The 22,684-nt window shown below is 44.2% G+C and overlaps 1 protein-coding gene across 11 annotated transcripts in view; it reads right to left on the reverse strand.

Moving 5' to 3' along the window:
• Nucleotides 1-22,684, reverse strand: part of PLPP4 (phospholipid phosphatase 4) — a 148,785-nt gene that overhangs the window by 94,285 nt on the left and 31,816 nt on the right. For 5 of the 11 annotated variants that reach the window (XM_063625751.1, XM_055247073.2, XM_055247139.2 and 2 more), the window contains exon 2: nt 4,360-4,468. In XM_063625751.1, coding sequence (XP_063481821.1) covers nt 4,360-4,468 — 109 coding nt within the window. Of the gene's footprint in view, nt 1-1,274; nt 1,376-4,359; nt 4,469-5,017; nt 5,090-19,273; nt 19,303-22,684 lie in introns of those variants that run through there. The other 6 variants (XM_055247103.2, XM_063625720.1, XM_063625676.1 and 3 more) reach the window with 5 other exon arrangements.

Consider the following 22,684-nt stretch of genomic DNA (forward strand, 5'->3'; position numbering starts at 1 on the left):
GGAAAAGGCCCTGCTCTGGGTAAACAATTACATCCCATCACAGATAAAAGAGCTGTCTAAGACTCTTAAAAAGAGCCTAAAAATTAAACTGTCTATCATGATCCAGCCTTGTCTCTTTTTCTTCCTTCTTCCTCCCCAAAATGACTTTATTTCTGCCTTCCTTAGAAGCATCGTATCCCAGAATAGAAAACCCTGGCATCAAATCAACGCAGTATCTATCAGTAATAGTCTATGAGAATAAATCTTCTGGACATATCACGGTCGAAGCAAAAAGAAAAGAGGGCAAAGAATAGGCCTTGGGTGGATTTCTTTTGGAAGCCAAGGAAAAAAATTTGCAAAACCTATCATTCCTTAAACTTCTTACGGAATCTTACCTATTCCTCAAGGCTTTTTAGCGATGCTGAACTGTTCACCTTGTATTCATGTCTGTGCCCCTCCCTAGACTAGAAACCATATCTTATTCATCTTTCCTCATGGCAAGTGTTTCATAACCATCCACTGAATTAGCTTGTAATTAACCAATCCAAAGCTACCCCCAGTCTAGCTCTATCCCTGACCCCTTCTTAGCCCTTACGCATAGATACTCCAAACAAACTCCTATTGACAGGACCCACACAGGCTCACTCTCCATTTCTCTGCCTTTACACACCTCTCCACCTAACCAATCACCAAGGAAGCATCACAGCAGAGTGCCTCCAAGTGAGAGTTTGCACTCACAGCCAGTGCTCAGATCCTGGTTCAGCCACTGACGGTTGTATAATCTTGTATAATTTCCACAGTTTTGTTTTCTCCACTGACATGAGATAACAAAAGTGCTGACCTCAAAGGATTCTGAAGATTAACTGAGATGTTCTTTATAAAGTGATAAGCACAGCCCCTGAATTCAAGAAATGTTTACTGTTGTAGATAATAATGACGATGATGATGATGATGATGAATAACTTCCCTAGAAGTTTACCTGAGCCTTTCCTCTGGCCCTTTTCAGATTCCATTTTGTATTAGAATACCATCCTAATGTACCAGGGATCGCGGAAGGTCCCTGAGGGTACATCCCAAGACTCATTGGACTTCTCATCCCCTATAGCCCCTATGGTTTTCTTCACCCACAGCAGGCTCCCTGAAAATGTCCCCTGAATGTACAAAGACACAACTACTATAGACAACAAAAAGTGTACCAAAAAGCAACAACTAATACCGATTAAGTTGTCCTACACAAAAAGTAGGTTTTAAAAAATTTTCTGATAAACCCCTCACACTCAGCAAGAAACCGGTACCTCTTCTGAATGAGGAAGCAGCCTTCCCATAAAGGCCTTGGGCATACCCCAGAAATGTTAAGCAAGACTTTTGAGTGCATCTGAAAAGAATTCTCAGCCAGTCTCTCTGGTCAACAGGAACACTAGGTTGTCAAGGGAAACAAGCTCTTGGAATCAAACAGTTCCAACTACACCCAACTTTCAGGGTGACAGACATCACCTGAGCTAATGGTGCCACACACAGCGAAAGTGCAAGTTAGGAGGCTGCCAGTGACATTATTACCATTTACTCTGCACTTAATCCCCAGCCATTATTCTGTTAATTTTCTTGTTACATTTGCCCAGTTGGCTCCTCTAACTTGCACACACATGACTCTAGAAGCATTAATTATCCAATAAAAAAAAATCCAAGTCAATGCCAGCTGCCTTTAAAAAACACCTTGGTAAGAAAGTTAGAAAGTTCATCTTTAGATTAAAACATTCCAACCAAAATTAAAGGAGACCCCAGGATTTTTTTATGTAAAAATAAAAAAATGTGAGCTTTCAAAGAAAATCAAGCCATTTTATACATCAGTGAAAATGGATGTTCTATTACCAATTCTTCTACTAAAATCTGAAGGTTTTAAAAGACCAAAATAATATAATGCCTTATATTAAATTCTTAAAACCCAGGAGAACAAATCTTTTTTATGGGGTGACAAAATATTTTTCATCTTTGTGTTATAGGTATTATAAATGTATCTACTGCTTTCCTTGTGTTTATTAGGGAATTGTACTGAATTGTGTGACCAAATGAATGAAATTCATCAACTGCTATTAATGAAATAAAAGGTTGAACTTACTGCATTAGGAGAATAGAGGGTATGAATCAGTATGTGTAGCTGAATATCCTTCTGTTCTCTGAGAACCCCAGCACTGAATAAGCCGTCTACTGACTAATTTCTACCACCGCCAGCATGCAAATTGCTCCATCGTATTTATGTCTGTAGCCAGAATATTTGTGGCATTTGTATCTAGACTTCAAAACAATCCATTGTTCATAAATCTAGGACACAGCCACAGATTTCTCACACAACCCATATGAACATTCATCTCCAAATTGTGTTTTTACAACACATGAAATGTAAAATGTTATGAAAAATAGGAGTAACTGATAAATAGAAGCTTCTCCCTATTAAAGCCATTGAGTAAACTCATTACACATACACTGCTTCCTTTATTTCTAGGATTTATAGAATATTTGAGTTACGGCAGAAATGAAAAAAGCCTCATTTTAATAGTCAAGTGTAAGTAATTCCCTACTCACAACCACCCTAATTTGTCAGTTTCCCTAAGATTTATAAAAATCCAGTTTACTTTCCAGTAGAAAAGTAATTATTAAGAAGCAATTAAAATAATACTTTAATGCTCGCTGGCATTATGGGCATTTCCAAGAGTTTGCAAAAACACAGATCTTTCCAATCATCACTAATTAACAAAATTTCCTCTGTAAAATCAGAGGGATTTCTTTCAAAATAAAAAAATGTTCCCTGTATGTCTATGAAGTTTCTGGAGCAGTTCCCAGAGAGGCACGAGACACCATGGCAGGTCAACAGGAATAACCTTCAAAGTGCTGGGAGGCTGCCCATCCAAAAGTGACATTATCGTTCCATAACAAAGAGGGGCTTAAATATTTCCTCTGTTCTAGAAAGGTTTGATGGTAATCCTCCAATTCTCCAGGGCTTCATTAGCATCAGCAAGGAGTCCCAGACACTCTGCCCCCAACCCTCAGGGCAGCCTCTTGGCTGAGAGCTGAGCTCCAAGAGCTGGCTGCTAGAACCTGGTGCTGTGCTCACTAGCTATGTGACATTGGGTAAGTTCCCTCATCTCTCTTGGAATGCAGTTTTGCATCTGTGAAATGTGGACAATAATGACATCTTCCTCACTGGGATGCTGGGTAGAATTAAATTAGACCATCATTTCTTAAGCTCTCCGCAAAAAGCCTGGCATACAGGCAGCGAAATGTAAAAGGTTACAACTGCCATGTGGCAATTGCCATGTGGCATTGGGGGTGGAAGAGGTAAAATTTATCTCAATATATTCACCAGCTCTATGGGTGCTTGCCCATTTATTCTAGAAGGAGAGAGACACAAGACACTCTCAAGAGGTTGAGGCACAGGTGGTCTTATTAGTGGCCAACAACTGACCAGCTAAAATCAGAAAAGAGGTTTAAACAGAGCTATCTGGATACCTTCATTTGGCAGAATCAAGGCTTATCCTAAAAAGAGAGGGGACAGAAAATTCTCATCACTGGTTTCTAGTCTTCTTTTACTGTAACTCAGCATAGCCCAGACAAGCAAGTCCTTTCTCATTCCACAATATTGGGCAATGACTTGTAGAAAGTAGAAAAGTTCCTCTTCAAAGCTCGTCTTAGTTTAAAAATAAAATAGGCACTAGGAATAATAGCTTCTTACTCTAAAGCCTCCTATCAACTGTTAGTTCTTACACTTTAGTCCAGTTAGTTACTTTGGCTTACTCAGGCATGTCTAGACAGGCCGAGGCAAATCTTAGCTTATAGCTTATGCCCATTCCTTATTTGGAAATGTCATTACTTCTTTAAATCTTTCATAAGCAACTTCCTCTTTTCCTTTGTTCTCCCTTGCCTTTACCTATTTAAGAAAGTTTTAAGCTGTTAGCCAATCGGGTATTAGTTTAGACTGTGAGGTCCAGCTCCAGCCAATGGAGATGGGACACAGTAGCAGGGACAGGCTGCGTAAGGGATAAAAATTGCCTCCCTCCTTTGTTCAAGCGTGTTCTCGCCATTATTCCATCTGCAATGAGCACCCTTTCTGCAGAAAGTAAAAATTGTCTTGCTGACAGAATTAAATTTATGTTCGAGTGCTATTTCTTTGTGGTACCAGGGAATGAGCATTTCTAACAGACTACTTCTCACATGACCAAGCAGCTCTTATCATGACATGGAACTGGATTTTAATTTGATGGGCTGCTCACCTTCTCTTTCTCTCAGGCCACCCACTGTCTTCAGGGTTAGAAAAACAAAGATAAAAACCCATTTGGTTCATCTTTGAGAGAGCAGTCAAATAAGAAATGAAATCACGGTACTTACAAACATGAGGCGGGTAGGTATGTTATCTGATTGCACCAAAGGATTTTTATAGAGCCAGATCTCTTCTGGCTGGATGACTCTCTGGAACGGATCCAAAAACTCTGTAAAACTGAAACATAAAAAGAAAAGTACATGAAGGTTGAGCGTTCTGTTGCTGCGGGAAGTTCCCAAGGAGGCCCCCCTTCTATGCACCCTCAGGGTGGGAATCCAGCCTGCTGGGGAAGGGGAAAGAGACAGGCCCTGCTGTCAGTTCTCAGCTGGTTCAAAGGCTTGGGAAGGACTGAAAGAATCACTGAGACTTCGCAGACTCTTCCATCACCACCTGCCAGCAAGGACAAATTCCATGCATAAGGGAGTAGCTTTGTGTGTACAAAGACTCCAAGGACTTGGGGTTCCAAAGTAAACTGGAAACTGAAGTCAGAATAGGGCAAGCCCAGGGCAGCAGCATGGTCTCTTGAAAACAAAATAGGTTTGAGGTGGAACATAAGGGAAGGAGTAACTGGCACAGCTGCCCGTGTGCTGTCTTCATTGGTTGGGCAATGAAAAGCAGTCACTGCCAAGAGAAAAACTGGGGGGAAGAAAGTGGCAGAGATGCAGGGGTTTGCTTTTTCAGATCTCAGCCATCAGGCCACCTCCCAGCTCTCCAGCCAGTCTTTACCTGAGGAACTAAGTTCAGCACCACTTCAGATGCAGTTGGAGAGGGCAAAAGAAGCCAAGTCATTTGGGGCTGTGAGTGCCAGGCTAGAGGACTTTGATTTTGAGCCAAGGAGAGGTTTGGCAGAGGAGCATGGAATGGGAATTCCAATTCAAAATGGCGGCCCTGACCATGGTGACGATAGGACTCAGAGGAGAGAAGAGAAGTCAAGGTGGGAGGTGCTGGGGTTGCGGCAGCTGTCCCTGCAAGAGAGACTAGCAGATTGGAGAGGAAATGGATGGCATGGAGAACCCGTGGGCAGGAGTGGCTGAAGCTGATTCCTAGGCTTCTGGTTTGGGCTTCTGGGAAAAGGAGTTCCATGATCCAAGATGAGGAGCGCAGGGGAGTGGGAGAGGAGGAGAAAGCTGAACTTCGCCTAGGAAACCCCCTAGGGTGGCCAGCAGTCTTGGTTTGTCCATAACTTTTCCAGTTTTAGCACTGAAAGTCCAATATCCCAGGAAACCCCTCAATCTTGAGCAAACCAGGATAGTTGGTCACCCTAAAGCCAACCCAGTCTCCAGACAGAATCAGGAGTCCCACAGCCCCGGTTTCTATCCCAGATTTGGGACGTTGTATGAGCATGTTCTGTTTGCAGCTTCAGCTCCCCTGTGAGGGTGTGAGGACAGGAGCCACTCCAGGGCTGTCACTCCAGAGTGTCACTCTGGAATGCAGGAGCCACTCCAGAGCCCAGTAGCACTTCTGGGCGACTGTAGGCACTCAGAGACCACAGAAGTTAACATCTATTTGGGACTTTGAACAGGCGACACTGATTCTCACTTTGATCAGCCTGACTCTCAATTCTATTGCGTATCTAAGAGACCTAAAATCCACCCATCTTCTGTGTCTCTCTCCCTGTCTCTCTCCCTCCCTCCTTCCCTTCCCCCTTCTCTCCCTGCCTCCTCTAACTGTGAGGTTTTAAGTCCTAAAAGTCTGTGTATTTATGTAATTTCAAAAAGCATGGTACCCATGACTGTTCTGCTCAGCACTGGGCCCCCAGCACCTCTGCCTGGCACACAGGCATCGCTTGTAGCTATTTGCCAGATGTCTGAACGGACTTCTGCAGTGCCATCATCACAGAACCCAGTCAACCCTTCACCAACCCTAAATCTGGAGCACTTCTATTACAGAATCCCTATTGCATCCCCTCACTGCTATCAGCCCTCCAAAATTCCTCTAGAGCAGCATGGAGGAGCACCCTCTCTGGGCATCAGCTGTCTGCCCTGCTCTCTGCCCCAGCTGCTCTCTGCCACTGCTCTCTTCCCCAGCTCTCTGCCCCTCTGCTCTCCAACTGAGCTGCTCCATGCTGTGGAGCAAACTGCTTCCCCTCCCACGGCCTCTGCAGTGGGGGAGGCTGAACTAAATCAGAGACTTCAATTTGAGAAGAGTCAGAACCTTCTAGAAAACACCCTACCACAGACCTAAGACTCCAAGTGAACAGAGTCTGGTAATGTGGATTTTAAAACACTCCCCTAGGTGGCCCTGATGGGCCAGGAGTCCCCAGCATTGAACTAAATGATACCTAAGCGTCCCAAACCCTTGGATCCAGGGACAGGACATCCTGTAATTTAATTCTTCTCATTAACAGCTCTTCCGCCCACTGCAGGACAGGCTCTAGAGTCAGGTCCAGCAGTGTTCAAATCCCAGCTCTGATGTGGCACATGATGAGTCCTTTAACATTTTGTGAACCTCAGTTTCTTCATCTCTAAAATAGACACACCTTACAGAGTTGGAATGAAAGTTAAACAATGAAATACATATGTAGGGCCTGACAGAAGAGAAACAAAAACTAGAATTGTATTACTATTATCATTTTACTCTAGCCTAAAGCTGCATATTTTTACCAGACAGTTTTCGGGCTTTGTTTGATTTTGTGACAACATACTCCCTGCTCTCAATTGTTTTTAAGACATGAAATGAAATGAAATGAAATAAATTTTACTTGAAGGATGTTTTTAAGAATATATAGTGTATCTCTGATAACTAAAGCTTCAGAATACTCCAGTTTCTGTAACTACATAACAAATTACTTCAAAAACATTTTATTTTGCTCATGAATTTGTGGATCAGGAAATTGAGAGGGGCTCATCGCCTAGGTAGTTCCCACTTAGAATCTCTCATGTGGGCACAGTAAATGGCTGTCCACTGACCAGGCTGTTAGCTGGAACCCTGGCAGGAGCTGGAACCCCTGCTGTTGTTTTTCTTATAACAGGACACAGTCTCTCCCCTCTTACCTCAACTTCCTATTCTGGGGGTGGGGGGAATCAGTGATACTGGAAATGACTAGTTGCTGTGTTATGGACTTGAGTTGCATCTTGTTGGGAAAAGTGTGGGGGAGAGAACCTCTTCCCACATACACATTGAGACAGATCCTAACTGGTCAATGATCTTGTTTGTAAGAAAGAGATTCTGTTGGTTGAGTGCCCAAAGAGAAAGGTGGATGGCCTTCGGATTATACCAGCTTAGCTAGCATTGCTAACCAACTGTTGCAAGCTCTGAAAATAAAGGATCTGGAACCCCACCCCCACCCCCAGAAAAAACCTTCCTCTCCAGCACTGTGGGCTCAAGGTGGTCAGAATTATTCATAGCTACTGGCTTCCTCCACAGCAGGTATCCCAGAACAAGGCAGAAGGTCAGTGGCTTTTTCCGACCTAGTCTCAGAAGTTGTGTAGTGTCATCTCCAGTTAGAAGTGAGTCCTAGGCTGGGCGCGGTGGCTCACGCTTGTAATCCCAGCACTTTGGGAGGCCGAGGCGGGCGGATCACGAGGTCAGGAGATCGAGACCACGGTAAAACCCCGTCTCTACTAAAAATACAAAAAATTAGCCGGGCGTGGTGGCGGGCGCCTGTAGTCCCAGCTACTCGGAGAGGCTGAGGCAGGAGAATGGCATGAACCTGGGAGGCAGAGCTTGCAGTGAGCCGAGATTGCGCCACTGCACTCCAGCCTGGGCGACAGAGCGAGACTCTGTCTCAAAAAAAAAAAAAAAAAAAAAGAAGTGAGTCCTAAGGTCAGTCTGGATTCCAGGGAGGGGAAATGACTCCACCCATTGACTGGGTAGTGGCAAATTCTTACTATAGAAAAGCAGGTGGATGAGGGATATGGCTGCAGCCACCTCTGAAATATATTCTGCCACCCACAGGGTGCGATTGACATTGTGATGGCCACACACCCCCACTCTGTAAGACCCCAGAACCTTGACTCCTATTTTTTCTCACATAATCGGCCACAGGGCAATAGGACCAGGTACACCACAGAGCACCTTCCTTCCTCATCTTGTTGTCTTTTGGGTTTTATTATCCTCATGGCAATTTTTCTAAAGCCTGGTGCACCCAGGCTTTTGCACAATCCCTCACTCTACCCTGAGTAGCTGCAGCCAGAACACATCTATTAAGCAAATTATATCCTCTGGGAGCAGCAGTACTAAGAAAGATCGATGTCCCTTCTCCAGCCATGCTCCAGCCACTGGCGTCTGTCTCAAAGAATGCAGACAGTGGAGCTAATATGCAGAGGACCAAGGTCTTAATAAAGCTTAAGGATCTTAACAGGGACAGAGGTGGGCACATAGTGGAATGGAAAGTCCTGGAGACGTTAAAGGTGTTCCCAAGACAGGACATGCCCAGGTCTGGAACATCCTTCCACAAGCTCTTTGGAAGTGGTTTGGAATCCAAGAAATGGGAACCCTGCTTCTAGGCAAGGTGTGAAGCTGTGGTCTCCAGCAGTGTGTTAGGTCGGCGGTTCCCAAACTTTAATGTGTCCAGGGATCACTTGGGAGTCTTGTGACTGCAGATCCAGAGACAGCAGTTTCAGAAAAGACCTTAGAGCTAGCATTTCCAGCAAGCTTCCTGCGGGGGGCCATGCTGCCGATCTGTAAATCAAACCTTGAGTCACAAGGGGCCAGAGCAGCAGCATCATGTGGGATCTTGTTAAAAATGCAGAATCTCCAGCCCCACCCCAGACCTAGTGGATCAGAGTCTGCATTTAACATGATCCCCAGGGAATCTTCTTCATGACTGTGGTAGAAGGTGGGTCACAGCCATGTATTACATTGGTGCAAAAGTAATTGTGGTTGTTGCCATTAAAAAAAAAAAAAGCATGGCAAAAACCCCAATTACCTTTGCATCAACCCAATACGATCTAAATCTAAACCCACCTCACAAAGCCATTAAAATCATCTCAAGCACCACTTGTGTCATGGGGGGAGAAAAAAATACAGAAAACAAAATGAAAAGGCACAGCAACCTGAAGCCATTCAGTGTAGAGGACTATAGCCCAGCCAGCCTTGGTAGCTCGCAAGTGTCAGTACATCCCTACCAGCATAATGACAGATGTCCTTGAGTTTTTCAAGAAAAGGCTAAAGAAATTGCAGCAACTCTTTAACCACTAGAAGGTGGGTAAAACCATTTAGTTTACTTTTATTTCCAATAAAAACAGAACAGCTAGAAACATCTTAATGTCCAGAAGGCTCAGACAGATCCAAGGATGCAGAGCTCCTTTGGGGATAAGGGTCAGGCCTGTTGTTCTCACTGTGAAGGCTTTTCCCCATCTCTGCAAAGCCTTCATTAAGAATAGAAGAGCTTTTGGGAGGCCAAGGTGGGTGGATCACATGAGGCAAGGAGTTCGAGACCAGCCTGGCCAACATGGCGAAACCCCTTCTGTACTAAAAACAAAAAATTAGCTGGGTGTGGTGGTGCGTGCCTGTAATCCCAGCTACTTGGAAGACTGAGGCACGAGAATTGCTTGAACCCAGGAGGTGGAGATTGCAGTGAGCTGAGATCATACCACTGCACTCCAGCCTGGGTGACAGAGTGAGACTCCATCTCAAAAAAAAAGAAAAAAAAAAGAATAGAAGAGCTGGTGTGTCTATGTACTCTGTACTGAAATCATGTGGATAATCACACTAGTTATCCATTGCATCATTGCATCTCACAATTTATTTAAGAGTAGAGTAAGACTCCTAAAACTTCATTAGGTTTGATGACCAGAAATAAACAGCCTTACATGAGTAGGAGGCATGGAACTCTAACAGATTACAAGGTATCATTTATGAATCATTTCAAAGGAAAAATGCTATTTAATGAGACTGTATAGGTGTGAATGCAATATTTTCTTCATTGTTATCAATAAACTCTAATTCAGCAGCAGTGCCAGTCTCACCTCAAAATCACGGACTTCCCCCATTACAAGTATTCATGAATTGTTAACTATTGTCAACATCATTTCACTTAATAGGGATTCAAACTAAAAATAAAATGTCTAGACTGTGTTGGTCAAATGTTACTACATTGAAAAGCAAAGTTACTACTAAAGTAAACATATTATTTTCTTTAATGATAATTTTAACTGCCCAAAGTCAGATAAATTGTTGTTGTATTTTAATCCAAGACATACTTCTATTTCTTTGCTGTTTAAATTGGACAGTTATCTTTTTTTTTTCTTTTTTGAGACACAGTCTCACTCTGTCGCCCAGGCTGGAGTGCAGTGGTGCGATCTCGGCTCACTGCAAGCTCCGCCTCCCGGGTTCACGCCATTCTCCTGCCTCAGCCTCCCAAGTAGCTGAGACTACATGCGCCCGCCACCATGCCTGGCTAATTTTTTGTATTTTTAGTAGACACGGGGTTTCACCATGTTAGCCAGGATGGACTCGATCTCCTGACCTCATGATCAGCCCGTCTCGGCCTCCCAAAGTGCTGGGATTACAGGTGTGAGCCACCGCGTCCAGCCAGACAGTTATCTTAATCTATTTGTATCTTAGTTTCTCCTGGGCAAAGTGGGGGCAGTTTTATATACTTTCTCCTTAATTTTCTCATGATATAGTTTGAAGACCTTAAAACACATTCACTCAGCACCATAAGACAGGGCAAGAAAAAAAATTCATGAAGAAAATTCAAAGATGTAATTCTAACTTTATGCCAAGCAATTTCCTCTTTAGTTTGTGCATTGTTCATGTGTGGTTCACATGTTTAAATCTTCCTTAGATAAAGCTTATAATTACAAATACATACACACAAAATGCACACACACACGCCACACACATAAACACACACTTGTGTGCGCACAATTTAATTGAGTGGAAGGAAGCAAAAGGATGCAATTATTTAAGATGCAGGGATAATCCACTAAAATTAACCAAAACGGAAAAGAGGTAAAGGAGGATCTGATATTGACTAAGAATGAAAAGCAGGAAAACTAAAGTTGGAGTGATCTGAAAGCAAAATATAACAGAAAACCACACACCCTTCCCCTTTAGGCAAACCGTGGCTGCCAGTAGCTCTTTCACTGCTAAATCACAAAAGCACCACCGACCACCTTTTTTTGGTCACCTGAGTCTTCACCTACAAGCAGCAGATGCAATTCCAGAGGCACACGTGGCATCACTGGGGGCTCTCCAGGCCTTTAACCAGCTTGGCATCAAATTAGAATATGGTCCTACCCCTAGGAGGATCCCCAGACTAGGGCTAGATAAGGCAGCATCTAGACTCATGACAGATAAAAACTATACTTACATACGCTCACCTGCACACACACACACACACACACAATCTCACACACACACACTCACACATTCTCTCTCTCTCTCTCCCTCCCTCTTCCTTTCTCTCTCTCTCTCTCCCATGCTCTTGTTGGTTAATTCTGTTTCCATAGCTCAACATGACTTAAGGACCCCAGGATATGTGTCTTGTTACATAGAAAGGACACAGGAGGGGACAGAGAGTGGACTATCATCTTTGCCAAATTTTTCTTCATTCAACAAATATTTACTGAGTGTCCACGATGTGCCAGGTATTGTCCTATAATACTGGTGAATACAAATATGGTCCCAACTCTTATGGAGATTACAGATTGTATAATCTGGGTCACAACAGATCGTGGAATTGGGTGTTGAGGTTTTTGCTTGTACGCATCAGAACACGTGAGCTTGCCACTGCACTCTGCTTTAAGAAGATGTCTAGATTGGAGTGCCCCAGTAGTTGGTCTCATGAAATAGCCTCCCACCCAGAGCCACCTGTGAGGACCCTGGTCCTCTAGGGATGTTCCAAGGTATGTATCTATCACAGTCCACATGCTAAATGTGGCAACAGATGCAGCTCAAAGTTGGGAATCCAAAGGAATGGCTGATATTGACATCACACCAGCAGAAACAGCAAGTCCATGACAAGGGACAGTGATGCCACTGCCCCCCTGGGCCTCTTCTAATTCAAAGTCAAGTGCCCAAAGCCCCAGAGGATCCCTATAAGCTTCTAAAAGATTTCATGGATTTATCAATGCCCTTAGCCCATGTGCCTAGATGACAGGCCTTTTTCAAGATAGGTTAAGACTCCAGGGGGCTTTAAAGTCAAGTACTAGGATGACAGACTTCACCATCCTTTTTCTCAACTATAAATAACACAAGATTATACTGAAATATAAACCCAATCAGATAATTAGACTTAGTCCAAATCCCTGCATTGGTGTTTGCTGGCAGGGTGGCTTGAAAAAAGTCACTTGACCTCTCTGAGGCTACATATCTTCCTCCTGTCCCGTAGGACGCTGCCATACCTTCCAAGGCCACTGTGAATATTCTGTTCAGTAATAAGTTAGGGTCCAGCATAGCACCTGGGGCACTGAAGGCCTCCATAAATGGTGGCTGTTTATCTTACAAATAATGAATATGCTGGGTCGAGAAGGCTGCCCCACCTTCTTTAAGCCCCACCCGAGGGTAGTGAGGTTGTGTGTTGGGAAAAGGGAGCAGATAGAAGAATGGCAATAAAACTCTGCATCATTTGGTCATTCTATGAGCAAACAATGGCCCAGAAAGTCACTTTCAACCCTTGAGATCTGAAGAAAAAAAAAATAATAACACTTGAAGACACATGATAAACAAAAAACGTTTTCCAGGTGACAGCCGAAAGGAAAGCATGTTTCCTCATTGCACTATTGATTTTTCCTCCCTAGTCAGCCTCTCTTGGGCAACGGGGAAAAGCTCTTATAAACAGGCATCCAATGTGGTCAGCAGAAAATGCAGGCCACTCCACTCTAGGCAGGAAGGCCTATCAGATTACTCATTAGCCCTGGGAACAAGGGGTGGGTGTGGTTATAGGGAGAACATGTTGATGGATTGTCTCTATAAGCCTGTGGGCCAGCAAACTGCCCTCAGACAGGTCTTTACTCTGAATTGGAGTAGTTGGCCATCCCCCAAAACAAAGCCAACAATTAGAATAATAATCATAGTTAGTTATGATATTGCAGACTTCTTATGCCAAGCCCTTCACTTGCTGCTTTCCAACAGGACTTCATCCTCATAAGAACCCTATCAGGCAGGAATTCCCATTATTCCTATTTTAGAAATGACTGCACTGAAGCTACAAGATGTCAGATGTCTTGCCTAAGTCTATACGGCACAGGGTGCCCTATTCCTCCGTACATGCACTGGACTTTTAAGGAAGTCAAGCAACACAGCCATACACAATACACACATACAACACACACATACATGCTTTCCCCACCAGCTTAATGACATCTGCAATTATTTTAATAAGACACAGATTTTTCCCCAATTAGAGATATAGAGATACGACCTTACTCAGGAAATGCAACATGTTGATCCCCAGTCTCACTCAGTGTGGACGATTGAGATCAGATTTTTGCAGAGCAAAGTTTGATGTTTGTTGGAAAGAGGGTAAAGAATGCACAGGGAAGGAGGTGGAAAAAGAAATGAAGACCCCAAGAAGTTGCTCCCACCAACTCTCTTGTACCTATCATCCAAAGAGGGGTTTCCTTTGCAGCAGCTGATTTAATCAAATAATCCACCCCTCGCCTGGATAAGAAGAATGGCATGCAGAGACCAGCCCATGACCGGACCACAAACAGTTTCCGGAATTACCACCCACCTTGGGAATGGTCCTTCTTGCTCTGTGATAAGCCTCCCAACAGATGCAAAGACAGGCTTAGCAAACATAAATGCCCACCCAAAGCAGAGCCAGGATTCATGTCCTCGTGCCCTCACTCTAAATCTCATGCCCTTTTCAACTGTGGGGGCACCGATTCTGCGGGCAGCTCTCCTGGGTTGGATTTTGATTCTTTCCTTACCAGCCACATGACCTTAGGCAAGGTGCTTGACCTCTCAGGCCTCAGTTGCCTCATCTCTGAAGTGACGCTGATAACAGCGCCTACCTCAGAGGGTTGGTGTAAGGATTAAATTAATTAATTCATATGAAGTGCTTATGAGGATGAGTACACATATTGAATGAATAATAAGGGTGTTAAATTTGAGCAGTGTAAAGTCTAAAATTGAGGCCCAATGTTATATCTTGTCTTGACATCTGAAACCAAAATGGATTCAAATGTCCTAACCACAAGTTCCCCTCCCTACTCTGCTTTCACAAATAAGGTCCTGTACCCAAACCACGTTTCTTATTGATGTGACCAGGCACAGTTTCTGCTTATCTCTGAATAGTGAGTCTCAGCTTCCTGCTAGCTTGTGGAATTATTCAATAAGTCAATTACATCCTCCTGCCATTACCAGGGACCATTCCACCCTCCTGATATACTATAAAGCCTGCCTCCCATAGTTCCTGGCTGTTCACTCTGTTCCTTGTGTCCCTGCATGGCGTGCAGTGTACTCCTCCCCTGGGCTATGAGTATATGTGAGGAATAACCTGCCGTTGATCTCATCTGCCCAGGGTTGAGTGTCATGTATGACTGTCCTCATAACCCTAGGGCAGGAGTCCCTCCCTCAACAAAAAGGTGTATAAGAGACAATGAAAACATGTACTCTACTGCTGTACCCTCCTAAACACACTAGGGTGAGATGGGTGGGGATTGGTGAGTGGACAGTGTGGAAATGTGTGGCCCAAGCCTAGAGATGTCATCCATCTATCCAGCTCCCAGGGCATGGAAGGCAGTGGGACTGGCAGAGAGAGGACCAGAACAGGCTGTGTGGGTGAGGCAAAGCTCCCAATGCAAAGCCTCTGACTGCTCATGCCGACTCTTCTTCAGCTTTTAGAAAAATGACCCTAACTTGCATTCTTTACCTGTGGCCCCTGACACTGGAACCACAGACCCTTTCTTCTGTGCCCTCAACACAAGGAGACAGGAGGCCATGGCATCCCACTGAACATTCTTCCCAAACATGCATACTCTGGATCTCATCAAACCCTTAGACCCAATAGGTGAAGAGAAACAAGTCAAACACCCTCAATGAACAATTAGGTGAGCCCACGAATAAAGTTAGAATAAAGCTAAATGTTTCAGATTACAAGAGCCTGAAGAGACAAAACAACCAAAAATGAAACATATGTGCTCTGACTAGATCTTGGATCAAAACAAACCAAAAGCTATTAAAAAGAAACACTGGGGATGATTGGGGAAATTGTGGGATTAGAGAATGAATTAGATTTTAGGTGATAGTAAGGAAGTATACTAATATTCTTCAGTGCAGTAATGACATGGATATGTAGAAGAATGCCTTCTTTGTAGGAGAAGCAGCTGAAACATTTAGGGGGGTTTAGGAGCCTCTTGTATCAGTAAGTTACTTTCATGTAGTTCAGAGAAATGCATATATGAACAATAAATAGAGATATCCAACCAATATGATTACATGTTAACAATTGCTATATCTAGGTAGAGTATATAGGGGATCATTCTACTCTTTCAAACTTTCTAAATATTTGGAATTTTTCAGGATAAAATGTTGGCATAGAAAGGTCCAGAAGCAGGACCTCAAAAGTGGGGAAATAGCAAGGAAGATAGTGTTGCTCTGAAAGTACAATGGTTGGCAACCAGAGCTGTGGAGTTGAAAACCCTGCATCCTGCCCTTGCCTCTTACTCATGGTGTGATTTGGGCAAGGCATATGTCCTCTCTGAGCCCTCTTCTGTAAATGGAGATAACTGCCACTATCTCAGCAGCTGTGGGGAGGAATAAACAGTGAGATAATGCAGAATGGACGTAAAGAGCCAGGCTGTTCTGTGCTTCCCTTCCTGCAGGAGTTGTCTTCAGCAACAACAGGATATTCAAAACCACTTCTGCCTCATAATAAAAATAGCAAAACACACTCAAACATGCCTGCTATGGGGCATGGTGTAAATGTAAGCATATTTGGCAGCAACACAATGTGCAGAGACCACATGCATCACCCCAGAAGTCCAAATGTTTAATGCAACTATTTTCAAACATTTCTACAGAGGGTGCCTTTCCTTTGGGAGTAAACAACAGAAGACTGAAAATGTTTTCATTGTCTGAACACAAACAGAAAATCCTGGTCTACGTAAACCTGGGTGCAGCAGTTGACAGAGCAGGATCCAGTCGAGGCCTCATAACCTGGGTCAAGCAGTTAAGTTGCCCTGCTCATCTATAAAACGGGCAGAGCACTCTGTTAGGAGGTGGTGAAGATTTGAGATAATTGTCAAGATCTCACAAGAGGCACTCAGCAACTGGCATTGATGGTAGTATTAATTACCAAAGAATTCTAAATGAAAAACAAATTATTTCCAAAAACTTGTATGCCAAATATGTGTGAACCTTATTTGGATCCTGATTCAAAGAAATTATTATTAATTTCATCAGGTATTACAATAGTAATGGGAGATCACTTGGGTTTTTTTGTTTGCTTGTATGTTTGTTGTTGGGTTTTGTTGTTGTTGTTCTTACAGATTAAAATTCCATATCAAAGTATTTACAGACATGATGCCATATCTAGGATCTGCTTTAAAAGACTTCACCAAAACAGGGAGAGAGGGAAGCAGATGAAATAAAAGTGCTGATAATTGGTGGAAGGTATTTAAAAATTTTCACATCAAAAAGTTCTGTAAAACAACTTTGCCCACTGGCCATTGAGATGCTACAAAATTAGGTGTTTTATCAACTAAAGCAACAACCTATTATTGGTAAATATTTAGCTTCATCTAGATTTCAGTAAAGACAATGGGAAGAATAATGAGAAAAATTAGAAAGTAAAAGGAAGGGCAGGATAAGAAATATCAGAAAGAGAAAGAAAGAGAAACTGGAAAGAGGTTGGGTCAATCACAAAATGAGTCACCTTCAAAACGCTCAGGTTAAAGGTGCTGGTGCCCTGGAGCCTGGGGCACTGAGGAGCCCTCTCCCTGGCTCGGATGTGGCCCTGAATGCCTCCAAAAGCAGCTGCTTAATAACGTTGAGTGATGAGGTACTAGCGAAAGTGAACATCACAGTGGCAGGTGACTTGGGGCAGAATCAGGCCAGTAAGCTTGTGACCCAGGGAAACCTGCAGAATTCACCTCTTAGTGGCTTCCTGGGCAACCCAGAGCCCAGATCCACCTTAGCACAAGCCAGGTCCCCTCATCCAGCAGGGCCAGCAGCCCAGAGACCTCCAGAACTCAGCTCCTCTCTTGGCCAAATAAATTTCCCAATGGGAAAGCACTCTGGGACAGTCTGTATACCCTGCACCAGGACACAGCAAGACTCTAGGACATAACCCTGAGCAGAGATAGGGACTCGAGGACAGGAAAGAATGCTACTCATCACTCAGGGGAAAACACAGTGAAAAACGGAACTTAGTTTAAAGGTGCTTTGGAGCTGCCATTTTCATTAAAACACAATATACAGAGAGCACGTTTTCCTAAATAGGGGCCTGTGAGGTGTCTTTGAGATTTTCCATCCTTGTAATGTCATCTGAATTCCCCTGGCTCCAGTGAGCAGCAGCACAGGTGGCATCAGGCCTTTCTGCTGCTCCCTTGAGATCTCACCCCAGTCCTTGGCAGAAATCAGCACAATCCTGACCTGACACCCATGACCATTTATCTGACCTACTGTTCCCCCATGGAGGAACAAGGCTGTGTTCTAGAATGGTCTGGCAGGTGAGAGGAATCAGATGTGTAAGATGAAACAGCCACAGATACAGCCCATGATTAGAGGAGAGGCTGAGGGCAGGCATCCAGGACAGGGCTGCAAACATGTGAGCATTCAATGAGGCTCTGGAATGCAGCTTCCCACAACATGTCCACCTACTCGATGGCTGCGCTCTGGAGAACTCGGGAACTTCCTTCCACGCTGACGAATGGCAGGGGCTGTGTTTTTTAAGCAGATAAGGAGCCCTCATTTTTGTGCCAAAAGTTTTTGCTCCTGGGGGATATCAATAGATGTTTTCATGGCCATCTGTACTGCAAACTCTGAACTTCTCAATTCAAATGCAAATGGAGGCATCTCACCCACGTGGCCTATAGAACTGGTCTTGACTTTGGACAGCTGGAGACATCCCCAAGTTGGTGTCTCTGTCCCCACCAGCAGCCATCACCTGAGTCAAGGACCAGGAATGGCTGCCTGTTTGACACAACTGGACTTTATGATTGAGGTTGAGCTGCTCACTTTAAGTCTCCCTAAGAAGAGGATAGGGAATAACCAGGTCATCATTATCATTACTACTGCAAAGATTCAGTGGCCTCAGGCAGAATGGAGGGGTCACAGCAGAACACCAGCTCCACAAGGGTAGCAGGCATTCTTGTCTGCTTGTGATCTGAGCTATATCCCCAGTACTTAGTGCCTGGCATGCAGTAGGTGCTCAATAAATATTTGTTGAATCAATGACTGAACAAATAAATCCATGTCAGCTGTTCCAATAAAGACCCAAGCCTTTGCCACATGGAATCTTTAATTGGAAGCTGGCAGCTGGCAACCTGAACTAATTGCAGCCTGCTGCATATTTGGTTTGAGCTGCTCCATGTTAAAAAAAATTTTTTTTTAAATGTAACTCATGGCCAATATTTTAAAAACAGGAGCTCTTACATTAACATCTGAATTTCTGGCTTCTGATGAAGCATTTGATCTGGCAACCTTGAGTCTGCATCTCCCGATGGCAGCACTCAGTCCAAAAAACTAAGAAGCAGCTGCCCACTTTGGACAAGGCAAATGCCCACCCCAAGGTCTTCCCCATCCAGACCGCCACACCCATGTGTTTGTGGCCCACTCCTACCCCAGTTGTGCAGTGTGACACTGTGCTCACACCGCTTCTCATGGCCGCTCAAACTGGCTGCTAGCTCGTCTGGGGAGTGGCGGGTATTTAACAGTCACCAGGGCCCCTCGGTCCCACTCTCTGAAGCCTGCTCCCCTGTGAACAAATGCATGTCTATTCTCAGGGAGCCTGGCCTTTGCTGGGTGCTCATTTGCCCAGTGGTTCATTAAGATGAACTGGTCCACAACATTTGTGTGGTCAAAGTGTCCCTGCCCTCCACCACTATCACCACCAATTCTCCAGTGAAAGATCAACTTGCAGACCTTGTGTTCTTCATCTATCCCAACTGATGGAGCTATATCAGCCCTGCTGCGCTCACTGAGAATTGGATTTGATACATCACAGCTGCCTGAACCACTCCTTATTCATGCAGTAAATGAGACTTCATCTTCAGAGGCACCTGGAGGGACAAAAGGAAGTAGGGAGGGAGGGAAGGATCAGCTGATCAATTTACTCAGTGCTTCTTACCTGCCAAGAAGCTGCTCGACACTTCTTACATCTTATCTCAAACCTTACAAGTGAAAAGTAGGCACTGTTATCTCCACTTTCCAGAGAGGGAAGCTGAGTCTCAAAGAGGTTTCTTGCCCTGCCCAAAGTCATTCAGCTAACAAGCATCAAAACTGGAACTTAAACTTCTAACCATAATCCTGGGCTATTTCCATTACGACTATTTTTGAAAATGTGGGGCAAGAGAACACTGAGGTGGGGGTGGGACAATGGGTGGGCTGAATTCAACGGCTTGACTTGGTATGTGGTGGGAGGACCCAGAGCCTGCCCAAGTAGTGTGGGATACAAGCTGGAGCTAGTTAGCAGCACGTTGGACTAGTGATCAAAAGAGCTAACTAGCAGTGACTCGACCACTGATTACTTTACAACTGTAGGAGCCTCTTGCCCTTCAATGTTGCTACTTCTTTGTTGGTAAAATGGAAATTCATCCACCCAATCTTCTTTCATGCATTCGCAGTATGGCAAGATAGTTAAATGAGAAGCACGAATTCTGAAATATGCTTCCTAGGGTCTGACCTTGGCCAATCACTTTACTTCTGTGTGCCTCAGTTCCCTCATCTGTAAAAGGCTTATTATAAATTCAATGACTGGCACATAGTAAGCAGGTTTAATAAATGTTAGCTTTCAGTCATCATTCATTCATTCACTCATTCATTCAGCACGTATGGACATGCCACTGACATGGTAGAACTGTTTTAAGGCTTCAAATAAGATAATAAATGTGAAAATGCTTTATAAACCACTCAAGGGGGGCTGGCATTGACTCTGGGCTCCTGGCACTGCCCTTCTGTTCTGTGATCACTCTCCGTGCTCATTCTTTTCCCCAAGCTCCTCTTCCCTCCATCCAGGCCCTTCCTGAATAATGTCACCCCACAAGGCCATCTTGGGACATGGTCCTTCTCCAGTGGGGACCACATCTGCTCCCAGGGAGCCCCTGACTTCTGGAGCCTTTTCTCATCACGGTCTCCATCCCTTAGTTCCCCTGCCCTCTCCTGTCTTGGATTTCCAGTGCCTCTGGATTGAGAGCTTTGGGTTTCCTGCTGGCATGGGAAACAGTCAAGAACCAGGTAAGAAGCAGCCACCAACTCTGGAAGCCAGGACATTAACGTTCTATTCTTGGCTTAGCTGCTAAACCAATCTGAGTAAATCATTTACAGTTCTCTCTCTCTCTGTTCCTCATTTTTCTCATTAAGTAACTGGACTGGATGACTTTAGAGTTTTTTTCTGTCCAAATGCTATGAATCTCCCCTCCCAAACAATGGAGAAACCAAAAGTTTCAGCATCCCTTCTATATTCCAGGTGCTGAATTATACACTTAACATCCATTATTTCATTCACACTTACCTTGACCCTGTAAGGTTATCTTGTCTATTAAAAAACTGATTTAAAGGTCAGGTAATATTGATAAAAGGAAGCTAATAGTAGGCTAAGAAATAAATCAAATATTGCTTCTCTGACTTAAATGATTTCCCAAAGTCCTTTAACTTGTGATTTTGTAAGTGGCATCAACATGTCTTAAAATGAGTCAGTTCTCTGTGCAATTGACAATGTTACCAATCAGAACGATCCCACTTTAAAATACCAAAGGTTCACCTAAATTACTACACACCACATCAGCGGAAGAGTTGCCTTCCCACCTGGATGTGTAATAGCTTTGTATAAAAGCGTAACAATAAAACTCCCTGTTCTCACCAAAATACAAAAATCCAAAGCAGAAGAGTTACTCTCACCATTCTCAATCTGTTGGCAGATCTGCTAGACTTATAAGGGAGACTTCTCTGGAACCTGCAGTTGTGATTGTAAGGTCTTAATTGGCTTTTGAGGTTTTGCACAGCACAGCATGTGTGGATAACAAGTTTGGGGAAGAGTGTAATCAAGTTAGTTTAGTTTATCCACTATCATCTGCCCCATCTTCCTCCTTGTTATCTCATCCTGCAATTACTTGCATGGAAAATGTTTCTGTAATGGAGACAGTGAAGGAGAAGGCAGCAGACTCCTGAATCCCACAACAAGCAAGGGCTCATGTCTGTCCATACACCTGGGACCCCTGCAGGAGGCAGCCCGGGTGTGCTGACCTTAAGGCTGGCAAGGTAGGTAAAAGGTGAAAGCCCAGGGAGCCTCCGCTCCAAGGCTAACAAGCTTGTCACACCATGCATTCACTTGGAAGCTCACTGTTACCAGTCCCCAAGAGAGGACTTGTGCCTGTCTGGTCAAGGAGTGGACACCACTGACCAACGCCACATACATTCCAAAGGAAGCCAATAAGCAGTGTCAAAAACATCTGTCGATGTTCCCTACTGGCTCTGACACCTGAAACCACATTCTCCTCCCTATATCAGTAGTAATTTAAAACAATAATATAATGTATAACAGCTGGCATTTATGTGTCACACGCAGTTCTGAGCACTTGAAATGTATTCCATGTCTTTTCAACCTCACAACCACTATGAATGATGTACTAGTATTAAGCCCATTTTACAGCTGGTCAAACTGAGGCTTTCAGGGACCACACAGTATTAGTGCAGCCAAATTTCAGAGCCACACCTGAGTGACTCCAGAGCTTATGTTCATACTAGCTAATTGGTATTGCCTCATCTAGGGGACGGTGGACATGGAGGTGGGGGCAGGGTGAGTCCATGTCTCCCATCAAAAGCAGATCTTTCAAAGGAGCATTTGATGAGGAAAAAAAAAAACTTAAATGAAATGGGAGGAAAGCCTCTCACAGATGGAGGTTGATGGGGCTGCCCCAATTTAAGACTGTTGGCAACATTAGTAAGATCGATGTGGGCCCTGGCCTCAACAGGGACACCAAGTGTCACATTGCACGACTGTGAGGTTGGCATCTGTGTTTCTAAACCTCGGTTTCCCCATTTATAAGATGAGAGGGCTGCTTGGCTGGTTTTCAAGCAGCATCCTTCACTGAGTTTTAGGGTTTGGGAACTTCTAACTTGAGAGCAGAGCAGAGCAAGAATATCGTGCAGCAGTGGGTGCACCCCCGGCTGCTTACTAGGCTCCATCACTGAGCTTTTAAAAATGTCACTGTACGTGCCTCACCCTAGGCCAACTAATACAAATCTCAGGGCAGCCAGAGTGGGGCAGGCCTACTGTGCAGTCACCTTACAAGGAGAGATGGGCAAGCAGCAACTCAGGAGGTGAACGGCTCACAT

Source organism: Symphalangus syndactylus, chromosome 2 (genome assembly GCF_028878055.3).
Source record: "Symphalangus syndactylus isolate Jambi chromosome 2, NHGRI_mSymSyn1-v2.1_pri, whole genome shotgun sequence".
NCBI lineage: Eukaryota > Metazoa > Chordata > Mammalia > Primates > Hylobatidae > Symphalangus > Symphalangus syndactylus.